The 13,575-nt window shown below is 36.9% G+C and overlaps 1 protein-coding gene across 1 annotated transcript in view; it reads right to left on the reverse strand.

Annotated features, from left to right (window-relative positions):
- The window catches only part of SV2C (synaptic vesicle glycoprotein 2C), an 85,878-nt gene extending 78,705 nt beyond the window's left edge, over positions 1–7,173 (reverse strand). The window contains exon 1 of the mRNA XM_008638606.2: positions 6,474–7,173. Within this exon, the coding sequence (XP_008636828.1) occupies positions 6,474–7,053 (580 nt within the window). The 5' untranslated portion in view covers positions 7,054–7,173. The remainder of the gene's footprint in view (positions 1–6,473) is intronic.
- Between the last annotated feature and the right edge of the window lie 6,402 nt (positions 7,174–13,575).

Genomic DNA, 13,575 nt, shown 5'->3' on the forward strand with positions numbered 1-13,575 from the left:
GAAGTATAAAATAATTTAAGCAAAAACTTCAACATGCTCTCTATAATAAAAAAAAATACTTTCCCCCAGAATTTTCAAGTGTTTAACAGTACATCTACTAGCTCAACACAACAGTAAAAGATAGAGTAACAGAGCCCGGGTTTCCTTTATTTTATGTCACTTGTGATGTATTGTGTCATAACAAATGCAGTACCATACTAATAACTGGAACATAACCAGAAGACAATCATCTTCTCCCACTGTATTTTATGCAGGAACATGCAATAAATCTCATCCATCTCTAATTACCTCTACTAATATTCAACAAAAAAAGACAACAATGCTATACACAGGTAACTACTTATGGCAGCAGAAGGCATTTTACTCACTGCGGTGTAAGGACAGTTTTGTGACAATCTATTAAAATGCAAACCTCTTAACTAGTAAATAATCCCACCAGGCATGTAGATGCATCAATATTTAAAAAACTCTCCTGTCAAACTCAGGTCCTGCAGCCCTTTATTCACCAACATTTTATCACATGCTTCCAGGTTTCTGCCAGATCTCAGGAGGAGAACAAATAACTCAAGCTAAATGATTTTGCCGAAATTAATTTAGATAACTAGTCTGTGTTTGAAAGAGCAAGCCTATGTACAATCCATGAGTTCTAACCCGCCTTTCCTTTAAAAGCTTACTGAAGTGTAACAGCTGGAGAATGTGTTTTAGTCATAGGTAGGTGGAAGTGTCATACATTTGCAATCAACTATTTTTTCATTTATGAAATCAGAAAATTTTCGGTCGGGAGGGGCTTTTGAAGAGCTTTTGTCTGACCTCTGCTAAAAGCAGGGTTACCTTCAAAGCAAGATTACTTTGCTTCAGGCCTTCAGTCAACTTTTGAAAATCTCCCAAATATACCACAGTTTCACTATGCAACATCTCCCAGTGGTTGACCACCTCACTCTCAACTTTCCTCATTTACCAGATGATCCTTGATTGCAACTTCTAACCTCTTGTGTTCCCCTGAGAAAAAATTTAATCCACCTTCACTGTAGCTTCTCTCAATTTTGTTGCCAAATAGTAAAGAGAGATTCACCACTTAGACCCCTTTCCTCCACACTAAACAAGATCAGATCCTTTTGCTTCTTCTTGTATTCTGTGTATTCCACTCCTCTTGTCACATTACTAGTCCTCTACTAAATTTGCCTGAATTTGTTAATCTCTTTTCAGGTGGCTCCACAACAAGACAATATGTGGGCTCACTGTGTTGAGAATGGAAAATAATCACTCCTCTCTGCTTACTGGTCACATTTGCCAATGCAGCTGCAAGGCAGTGCTTCCCCATGTCGACTTGCTTCCTACTAAAAGCCACACATCCTTCTGCAGAGCTGTTTGCTACCCAGCATTTCAGTGACTAGCCTGTACCAGTGATTTGAGTTGTTCTGTCCCAAGTAAAGGACTTGTATTTGTCATCAATGCAAGGAAGGTGTTTGGTGAATATAAAGTTGTTGAAAATGATCATTGTAAAACCAGAATCAAATTAAGTAGCAAGGATCTGGCAAGCCAGTGCTTCTGTAAACTAAGAAGTGGAAATATTCAGTGGTCATTTGGTATTCTTAGCAGAGCTTATAAGCACGTTGCACCAGCTACCAAACCTCAGGAGAGCACTTCTTCTTGTGTAAAGAGAAAGAACTGTCTGGATTAGAATTACGCTGGTTATGTTTGGTACAATTTAAAACAGATTAGGCATGGGAAGCACTGTTATCAGAACAGCTAATGTGCAAGTTAGTAATCAATGCAGAATTGGTAGGCTGTTGTCGCAGACTGAGAACTTCTTCTGCCCAAAAGACTTAGTTATGCCTATGATACTTTTCTTTCTACAAATACTACACAAAATTTTATTATTAAATCCAGAAATAACAGAAAGAACCTGTATATCAAGGTATTATTTGACACTAAATGTGGGGTTTCAGAAAATAATTTAGTTTTCAAGGTAAGCTGTTTGTTGTTATTCATATTCACAAAACTTGCATTATCAGTCCAGTGATTTGCCACAATACTTGCAGTTTTTAGATGGAAGAAACTGTTTGTATGACTGACTCATCAGCTAAGAATGTCTTTTACATATAAAAATTATTTCTAGTGTATTGTCTATGAACCTGTATCAAAGCCTTGATTAACACATAGGTTAGTGCAATGGTAAGACAGAACAGAGTAGAAGACTATTCACCCTCAAGAAATCATTTGGTCTTAACTTCGTACAGAGGATCGTATAGGGATTCCAAACAGACCAGGGTGACTATTAGAAATCACTAAGGAACAATTGGCCCCCGTAAAGGATGGCAATCAGTGAATAAGAGTGCTTAATCAGTTTTCAGGTTTTGTTGGTACACATGCAAAAGATAAAAATAAAATGTTTAAAGTTAATCACTAATCCTGAGATGTTTAGACAATTTTTTCTAGTATTGAGGCGGATGGGCCTCTGAGCAACCTGATCTAGTTGAAGACATCACTGTTCATTGTAGGGGGGTTGGATTGCATGATGTTTAAAAGGTCCCTTCCAACTCAAACTATTCTATGATTCTGTGATAAAGTACAAAAAAAGGATGGAGGTGTCTGAAAAATGTGCCAGCTGATGCTGTGAAGAATGGCCTCATGGACCAGCTGAGCAGGAGTCAGCCTGTATGTACTGCTAACAGTGGTGACAGCAGTGCAGCTGACAAGGGTCCTGCACAAGGGTGAGCACTTACAGGTCCCATGGGAGAACCAGTGACAGGACAGTCAGGAGTGGCGTGGAATTCGGAACAGATAGAGCTGGGAAAGACTAGCTTTTCCTAGCTTAGGAAAAACAATGTTTCACTATTTCAGATACAGAGATGCTGAGGAAAGAAAAGGCCGTACTATAAACTTTACAGGAAAAAAAACCCAAAACAATTAAGAACAATCTGAATGCAAAGACCAATCTGAATGCAAAGACAGAGAAAAATTAGGAAGAAAAGTATACCCAAATCACAGCCCAGAAAATTAACTTAAAATCAGTCTGTTTCTGATGGGTAAAACCAAAGAGAGAAGATGCATGCAGGAAAAGAGTTAAAACAGCATTTCTAGACCTGAGCCTACAACCTGTCTCATGAGAATACAGCCTTGCCTCATCAGTGTCAGAACCCAAGAAGTCACTATGAATCCACTTACATGCAGGAGCTGGCAAGTACACCCAAGTCATGTATACAGCAGGGACACCTTTTTCTCATGCTTAGTGACATGTCACTATAATCTGGGAGAATTTAAGCTATTCAACTTCCCTTTTCTTAAGAAAATCACTTACTTGAGATGAAAAAATGTTTTATTATTTAATTCAAAAGACAACTTGAAACTAGTTCATGACATCATCACACTCGTTATATGACTTTATGGGCTCTGAAATGTTGCTGGTGATCAATAAAGTGATCTCAAGCTCATTCAAGGGTCAATAGGGAAGGATTTTGGGAAATTGTCTTTGTGAAAGTGAATTTAAAAAAAAAAAATGCAACAGGGAGACTCAATGAATATCGTCACATGTTTTTAATTAGCTCATGTTCCCTAGTAAATGATCATGGCACGATGTATGAGAAATCAGTTTTACAACCAAATCAATGAATACTTTTTCAAAGACAAAATAAGATGTTCGTAGTATGTATCTTAACAGTCTAGAAAATTGCCTGAATAATAAATACTGTGTATGTGTACTAATTTTACCTTATAACTCTTAGCATTAGTCCTATGACTTTAATATTCTAACAACATTAGAACCTTCTGGATTATGGGATTCTAATAATGAAAAAAAGAATTATGCCAGTCTGGAAGACCCCAGTTAGGATGTACTTATAAAGTGAAATCACAAGCACAAAATAATTGAAATGCACAGCTGTGAGGGCCCTGTTATGACAACATAAAAATGCTTTCAGTAAGCGTTCACTGCTACAATTAATATTTTTTAGTACTGGAATTAAGGTTATGCTCTCTGCAAGCAGTATACCTACTTTGTTTGTAAGCAATATGTACATTGGTATACTGATGACTTGCAGCTTATGATATATTTCTAGTAGCAATGAGTAAGAAATATTTTTTTTTGGTGAAATTATTGGTAAAACAGTCACGTGTTGCAATGCCTTCAATACACACTGGGAAAGAAATTGCTTATCTCTGTTCTTTCGTGCTTTTGTCTGTTAATCTTTTAGTACATAATTATTTGTTTGTTAATACCACAACACAGAGGCTAGTTTTATATTATTGCAAAAGGAAGATACAATTTCTATATTTTAGGCATGAGAATACATTAGTAGCACAGCTGAATTTTCCAGATCTGTTACCTTAATTTTTTCAACAAGCATCATTTATACACAACACACACATTCATACTTGTAACTATGAGGTATTTAACAGCTTCTGTACTGAATTTTAGCTAAATATTTACGGAGTTATTCCAATACATCTCAAGGCAATATCATAAGAACTCCAGTGACAGAGAAATCCTCAACCTTATTGACATGGGTCAGAGGCCAGAAGCCGATTATGAATACTCACGGCCCCTACTGCTATGGGGACAATATTCCCCGCTCCCAGTTCCAGACACCTCCATGATCCTTAATGCAGTTGTTTAAGTAGAATACTATTTGTAGAAAATACAATGCAATATGAATTAATTGCAGAGGGATTTGGTGGTTACCCTTATGTTTTATTGTCCTGGAGGACACAGACAACTTTGAGTGCTCCATTTGTCAAGAAATGTGCATGTGGTAAAACAAACAGGTTTATCAAAAATTAAAAACTAGGGTTGAGATAAGTAATTTTTGTTCCAGCAATGTAAAAATTAGAAAAATTAGAAAAAAAAATAAAAATTGAGGCGTAGATTTTAAGGATGTCCTCAAAATCATGTTAAAAAAACCAAGTTGGGAATTCACTACTTTTCAAAGATGCATTGTATGTTATTATCTGCACTGACTCATTGACATTTATCTAGTGATACAGGTTTGCATTGGTTTTGTTTCTCATCTTTCTTTAAGAAGTAGACCTGAAAGCTCACAGGTCCAAGCATGACACATACAATGTTGGCGTTTTGTGTAAACAAGCAGTACAAAACAGATTCTTTGCATTCAGCATCTTTAACCATAGAAACTTTAATAATGTATTTCCCTCCATTTTAAGTTTAATCACTGCACTGTACATATATAGGCAGAGTACTTCTTACAAGAAATGATCAAATGGCAAGGAATGACTCAAAGGACACAGTCATCCGGGAATTTCTCACCTGTTTCCACTCATGATCCTGTCACCCGGAGGGAGGCTTAGAGATATAACTGGGGGAGACTGCAGTCCACTGTACTGAAACCCAGAGAGCCAAACTGCTGGTATCAATGTCAGGAAACTGAGCTAAGCTAAAATGAGATCTGTTGCAACAGAACCATGTGCTGCAAAGACGCAGGGTACAAGCAGAACATCTGCTAGAAAACACAGGCTTCTAAATATCTTATAAGGAGTCCTCCTTTTCTGTAATAGTCTCCAGGCCCAAGTCATTATCTGCAAACATACATTCCATTTCCTGCTCTGTTACAATTGCCCAGGCTTCTACCTCTCCTCTTCCTTGGGGAACCATTTCTATACCTTTTCTTCACAGCCCTGCCCCATGAGAACCTTGTTTTTCCTGCTGTGCCCAGGCATGTCCAGGGAAGACAAGCATGGACCTGATTGCAGAACTGCTGCTGCTCTCACTAAGCCACACAAGGCTGGCTCAGACTGCCTGTTTCCCATACCATAGGAGGGAACAGGCAAGGGGGTGAGACATGGCCCATCCCCATCAACAGAATGGACACACAAAGCACACCCCAGGCTCTTGTTCATTCTTTTGTCTCCCTGAAGCTAAGTAAACATTATTTTCTTTGGATGCTAGAGAGCAGTCATTGGTATAAAAAGACTAAAGACAAAAAGAGTGAAAGGTTATATTATACAGCATTTTCACTGGAAATTTTTGCATTTTCCAGATTGAATTTCATATCACCATTGGAAAGGCTCACATGCAATGTGAAAGTGTTGCTGGAAAGTTGTATCATCTGCTCTTTATTACACCTATATAATTTAAAAAACGCCAGTTCTCCATTTGTGGGCTGGTTTTGTGGTTTTGCTTTGTTTTTAGATTAGTTCGTCTGGACATCTACTCTTGTATATGAGAACAAAATTTGTCCCTCTCCTCTTAAGTTTTACTGTGGAGTCTTTCTCTTTAGTGATTTATTTACCGACTAAGAAAACAGTCACCTAAAAAATAAAATTACAGTATCCATTAAATTCTTTACTAATGTTAATCAATGTTAATTACCATTAATATTAAAACAATTTGTGGATTTCTTGTTTATATTCAAGACGGACATATTTTTATATAAGCTTCTATGTTGACAAATACACATTTAGGCTTACTGTAAGCAAATATCTTAATAGCAAAAAGACAGAATGAAGACTTTACTTACCAAGCCATCCTGATCCAGAATTGGGTATACACATATCTGTTTCAGCACTGGGCAACACAAATCCAACCACAAACACTTCAACCCCATCAGCCATTAGGGCCATTCCCAACACAAAGAAGAGGGCCCACTGGAAACGACCATGGCCACATTCTTGTATTATCAATTCATATTGCTGTGCTAGCTCTTCTTCATCAGCTTTCCTCTCAGTTTCCAGTTCATGACGATCCTTGTATTCATCACGCATAGACTGACCTAAGGCCACCATGTCATCTTTACCCTGCCCCATGCTGGGGATTCCCTGATACTCCCCTTCATAAATTTCATCATCTTCATCATGTCCTTCAGTTGCTTCACTTGATCCTTCATCATCATTAGCTTCTACACCATAATTTCCTCCTTGGCCATAGTAATCATCGTCATCTTCCTCATCCTGGAATCGATTGTAGGACTTCTGCGTGTAGCCATCCTGGGCTTTGTCAACTGCTTTATTCACTTTCTTCACTGCTTGCCTCTTCACCTCTTTAGCAATATCTTTGGCCCCTTTCACTAGCGAAGTCCTATCTTTGTATGTGTCCTCCATCCTGTATCCAAGAAGGACTGCTGTTAACCTGCAAATGCACCTGCCAAATATTGTTTGGAATGTCTATTGCGTGTTGGACATCAGTGGAAAAAGCCCAGGTACAAGTGAAATTGTAATATTCAACCTGCAAAATATAAGAGAAAAGAAGTTTATACTTCACTATTTTTAGATGTCTCTTCACACTGATACAGAATCATCCCAATCTTTAATTAAGCACTGGACATCAGAACACAGGATTTTGAATATAAAAACCTGTATTTTCTTCAAAGATACAAATATCACAGGTTACAAGGAAAATATGCTGAAGATAAATTTATTATCTCTTTCAGTTTTCAGAATTCAATTTTTTACTCTCTAGTCTCAGATACCAGGTTTTATTCTGAAAGAAACCAAGTAACTCCATGTATCATACATCATATTGACTGTGTCCGCAGTGTCCGTTCCCATTTGAACTCCCTGTTTTGTAAGAAAGGGCTACACATACTAATTTTCTCTCAATGAGTTACCATGAAATATCTCTCCAGCCTGCTACTTAACACAAATCCTGCAGGAAGTTAATATTCCTCCAATCTGTATGAGTGTCTCGAAGCTGACTGAATTTGGCCAATGCGTTCACAGTACATTCACACTGAGTCTTAGCAATATGAAATCCCACCCTAAAAAATTCAGTGCAGGGAGCTGTGTGCGTGGAAGTGGTGGGACTTCCACACTCTGGAGATTCCCAATACCAAAGTCATGGACAGACACATTTCTTTCTTTGCTATCTCTACTGACAGTAGCAGAATGGAGCACCTGTGTATTATCAGCTAATGCATCTCAGGGTGTGTTAGTTCCCTAATAATAGCTCCCTAGCATGAGTTCCCACTAATCAAGCTGCATGTAGGCACTAAGACATTTCACCCCAGTCCTCCTCGCTGCTCCCCTGCTGTATCTCTCTGTCTTGTGCACCTCAAGGTAACAAATGCAGACACAATGAGTCAAGAGCAGTTTGCTTATTAGACTGAAGACTAACCATTCCCTTCTTCTCTGCGCAATTTTCAGGCATATTTGCAAAGCAATTTTATCACCATACATTTGCACTCTCACTAGGAGCAGGAGAAAGAAATGGCAGCAGTGTGCAAGCACACAGAAGGAAGAAATGCAGGATCATTCTTTGGCAACAGTCCATAGTTAGAACAGCTAAAATCAATTACAAAACTGCACCATTACTCATGTGTCTAAAGTTAAGTGAGTGTGTGTGTGTGTGTGTGTGAATCTGGACACTGCAACAGACTGTAGAAGCCTCCCCTCTGGGAGAAAGCAGGCTAAAATTTCTGTATCAGTGCTTCTAAGAAAACACTGCCTGCTTCCTGCTTGGGGAAAAGGTTATTTTTAACCATGATCATTTTAATGATCTATTTTCCATCATTACCTCAGAAAAATGCAGTAACACAAATAAGGAGGCTGTGAGATATGATGCAGGAGTAAAAATGGGTGGAAATTTCTGAAGTTAATCCTATTACCCTTTCTAAAGCAGTGTGAACTGCCCTCAGAGCTTCATGGGAGAAGACCAGCGAATTGCTTTGAGAAGTTGTCCTTTATTTATTCTATTGCATATACTGTCTCCAGAAGTATACTCCAGACATGAGTTTTAGGACTGATAGTGTTTTGAGAGATAGGAAAAATTACAGACTGCATTAGATAAACAAAGGATGTGATTTTGACACAAGAAAATGAAGCCTCCAATCATATAGACATGACTTTAGAAGCTAAAATATATTTCCCTAGCTTTTTAAAAATAGAAATTTACCTATAGTAGAAAACATCTTTATTTTTAGTATCTTCCTTGAGATTAATTTCATACACTTTGAATGTTTCTCAGAGAAATCAGATGTGATGGCACTATTCAACTATTAATGGGAACTGAAGCATTTACTGGAAGAGAAATGCAGCCTTAAAAAAGCCATGATGTAATATTTATGACTGCAAACTGTAGCCTGAGTTTAGGTACGTGGTGATCCTTTTAAGTAGGTCATCCTGGTGAATGTTTTATGCCAAGGCAGTTTCTCTAATTCACTTTTCAGTTTTCAAGGTGCTCCTTAGAAGTTATCCCTTATGTGCTGAATTAGGTATCTGATCCTTACCTGTGTGTGGCTACAGTATCTACTAGCTGTTGGTGAACATGCAGTGCATCAAAACATTCACTGGATCTGCTGAAGCCTTCTACAAATACTTTCAAAATCTTCATGAACTCCTAACAGGTACTTTTCTGAGTGTTTATGAGTACAATGTGTTACTAGATTTTAGGTAATTTTACAGAGTCCATGCAATCCATTTAACCTAAACACTGAATTCCTCTAATTCTTAGACTCATATTTGTTTATTTTTGTTTTTCCAGTGAGTACAGTCTTCTTTTAAGGATTTTTAGTTGTCAAATTCCCTCTTACTGCAGGGTGTATCTATACAGAGCAAAGAAAGCAGGAGTTTAGGAATACCAAATGAACAAAAAGTCCAAGGGCCAGCACTGATAAAACCATGCTTTGCTCTTCTGTAGAACACCTATCTCATGAGTTCAACAGACTCAAAAAAGACAAATTTGAAAAAGTAACAAAACTTATGCCACATTTTGTGATAAACCAGGTACATCAACAAGGAATTTCACCTGTTCAAACTCATTAAGAGCATAACTCTTCGGGCAAAAAACCTGCACACAGACAGAGCAAAATTTCTGTCTGGGCAGAAATCAGAAATTTCTGTCTATCTTGCCTTAGTTTCCAAGCCAAATGCTTAATTTGAACACTGCTTTTTTAAACAGCTTTGTTTTCTCAATGAACTGAAATCTGTGCCTTAAGGTGATAAGTAGGAAGAGGAATAATTTACAGCCCATGCATGATAGCTTCCAACCCTTTCAATTATGTTGGACTGATTACTACAAGTAAGTAACTGGAAAGTCTGAAAGAGTAAGGATTAATGAGTACCTGAGTAGCATAAAGCAGCAAAAGCAGAGATGATAGTCTAGCCATATACTCTTCTTTGTACCAAATGATTCATCCATCATGTTTGCTGGCTTTCTCTAAACCAGACACCACATTCCTATTCAATTCCTTCAACTAAAACAAAAACAAAACAAAAAACCAAACCAAAACAAATCCCAGGAAAGTAGTGTTTCTACCAGAAATGGAAATACTACTTCAGGAAAGACCTACAAAAATATTTTTCCAAAACACTCAAAGATGCACACACAAAATAAAAATCAAGTTGTTCTTTTACTCTAATATTTATTCTAATATTTATTCTTTTCATTCTATTACATTCATAAATTTCAGTATATTTAGCATTTTGTCTAAATTGTGCTACATCTGAAATAAAGGTTGAACATCACAAACTAAACCAGTGGAATCCCATAAAGATATAAATCTATGATGAGTTAGAAAACTCATTCCCACAAAGACTGAGATCTTTGCTCAAGCTATGAGAAGACTCACTGGGTATTCCAAACAGTGATGTTAACTATATGCATATCTTGAGATAATAAAGTCTTCAAATAGATCTGGAACTCACACTCAAATGTGCATTTCACATACTCCTGGGAATTTTGTATAGCATCTTTTCTGCTTTTCTCTTGAATCTGTAATTCCTTTCCAAAGGAAAAAAAAACAGTAAAACTCATTCCTAATCAAAGTTGATGTCTTTTTAAATGCATATTTTTCTTGACATTTTAATTCTTTTATTTTTGGTTTTCTGCTGTTTGTGCTGGTTTCTGCACAAACAGGTGGTTTGTGTTTTCCAAGTTTCTGTTGCTAGAAATTGGTCATCATGTGAAGGCATAATCTTTGGTTAGATCATAACTACTTCCAATTTTACTACGTTGATGTGCCAAATGATTTTCTATCCTGGGTTAAATATAGGCACTTGAACTATGTTAATTCACAAGCAGATGATGCTACTGTCTTCCAAGTGTTCTCAGTAATTCAAGAAATAAAACAACACACCCTTGAATTCACTGGGATACCTGCAAACTTCTTCCTCATCTCTTCATGTGCAAAGCCTTTGCTTATTTTTTCCAGGGTAGTACTTACTTCAGTATGACCTAATAAAGGATAGATTCCTCAGTTAAGGGTATTTATTTATAGAGTTATTAATTTATTTAAAATAAATAAGAACTGGCGTCAAAGATGGTGTGAAGCAGATTCATTTTGGGTAATGTTAACAGATTAAAAGATAAGTTTCTGTATTTTTAGTAAATTTTCATTCTCTTCTGTTGAGAGTCACATACCCATATTCTTCTAGCTCAAGCTGCAGTAGACAGAAATGTGTATAATACTACAAGGCTGCAGTGCCACCACCCGTGGCAGTCTCCAACCCTCTCCGATTTGGATGTTAGTCTCACCACTTGTCCTGTACGAGCATTTGTCACTGCATCCTTTCTGCAGACACAACACACGTACACAAGATGAGCATGGAAATTCATTTATCTAGTACACATCAACGACCCTGAGCTCAGCATAGACAGAGTCTTCATGGTACACTGCCATCTTTTTCTTCCCATTTTACTACTTTCCTTCCTCATTAAACCAGCAGAGATTACTGTTTCTGCACCACATTCTCTACCTGCCCTGTTCCTCTTAAACTATTTAACTGATTTACTTAATTAGAAAAAAACAGGTGGAATTGCTTTTAGCCTGTTTTTACTTGAAATTTGATAAACTTTATCAGAAAAAGGGAACATATTTGCCTGAAACCAAAATGTATGTGGACATCGGCCTATAATAAAAAATGTTATCTTTAACTACCCCTTAGAGCCTCAAAGTAGAACCAAAACCAAATAATTCTAATAATTATTTCCATACAGTGCTTTTGATCTCAGGGCTAATTCTTCCTCACTTACAGCTGGATACATAAGCATGAAACCAGGATCTGCAAAAGCTCTGCTTAAAGCAGTACAAACCAAAAATCTAACAATGAAATCAGACTAAATACACATCTAAGACAAAAGCTATAAACTCTGTCCGTTGAAAATTGGGAAATATTAACTGAATAATCTGTGATAAAAATTCAATAATATTATAAAAATAAATTCTCCAAGGGAGGCAGAGTGGGAAATTGTAGGTGCAAAGTTAGGAGGTGGAACATCCTTCACTTTGTACTTCCACTTTATTAGTCCTCCATGCATTACTTCTATGCTCTAAATACCTTTAAAAGAATATCCTGAAGAAGGGTGATGCCCTTTATGAGCACCATTCCTTTAACATTGACATGGTCATGCCTAATTCATCTCATTCTTACTAGATATACTCAGTCTTCCAAACCCCTTTGATCCACAGTTCCACCTAAGGTCACAGACTGGACTGAAGATTCATCTATGCTCCACCCCCTCTTATTAAGCTTTCTTTTGACCTACAAAAAAGCTTTAATACTGACAGCAAGGGAAGATGTTATCCACTCTCTTGTTGTAATAACAATATCTAATTCCTTAGAATTAGACTTAGTTCAATGCACCCCTAACAGGCTAGACAGTGTTATGAAACTGATAGCCATATCTACTAATTAAATTGTAGCAACAAAACTGTAAAGACTCTGCTATGGAGTGGTCCCTTCCTTCATTTTTTTTAAATCAAAAGCTTACTTTTCTAGGAAAAGGTGATTGAACAAAGCACAGGACATGCTTTGAGATGTCTTGCTGTCTTTCGCACAGTAAACTGTTCACAGAGAATAGCACATACAAAAAAAACTTTATTAATCTGTTGGTTTTAGTTTTGTTTTTGTTTTTTTAAAATCTGACACTTGTTAGTTGTTTTGCCTTACTGTACATTAAATACCAGAGTTTTGATTGCTTTTATCAGTTTTGCAATCAATCTGATCACTATTTGGCTACTTCAAGTTTCTACATGTTTTTACCTGGCAAACACACACACAAAAAAAATCTCATTAAAGACAAACTAGGATCATCTAACTGTCCTTCCAACAGTGTGGTTTTAATTTGTTCTTTGAATACTTGACTATGTTTCCTGTGGACTTCTTAAAAGAGCATTTCCAGGATCTGTGTTGAGAGGTGGCTAACACAAGTTGAACACATAAATTTGTTCAACAAGACTTGACAAAAATCAGACCACAATCCAGTCTGGATGACGTAAACTAAGTCTCATCAGTAAAAGTTAATGAGATTTCACACTGTACCCACATTACCTGAATGACTACCCAAATCTTAGGAAAGTTGAAATTTCATTATTTTTAAAAATTTATTTTTAAACAAACATATTTAAACATATATATGCACTTTTAAGGCTGCCTTAAAAGTAGGAAAAAAAAAACCAAAACATAAAGCCAAGGGCTATCTCTCTTCTCATACCTACTTCTCCTGAAAATTCACTTTCATCATCAGGATATGTGCTTCCTATGTACTTTGTACTTTTCAGATGTCAGAATCACAGTGGAAAGCATCATCCTGCATTTCAATAATGAAGGAACAGAACAAAGCTGTTCGGCAAGCAAGTTTTCATTGCTCAATGTTAGCAATCAAAAAAGCCCTCTACCAAAAGCACA

This window comes from Corvus brachyrhynchos, unplaced genomic scaffold (genome assembly GCF_000691975.1).
Source record: "Corvus brachyrhynchos isolate BGI_N302 unplaced genomic scaffold, ASM69197v1 scaffold467, whole genome shotgun sequence".
Taxonomy (NCBI): Eukaryota; Metazoa; Chordata; class Aves; order Passeriformes; family Corvidae; genus Corvus; species Corvus brachyrhynchos.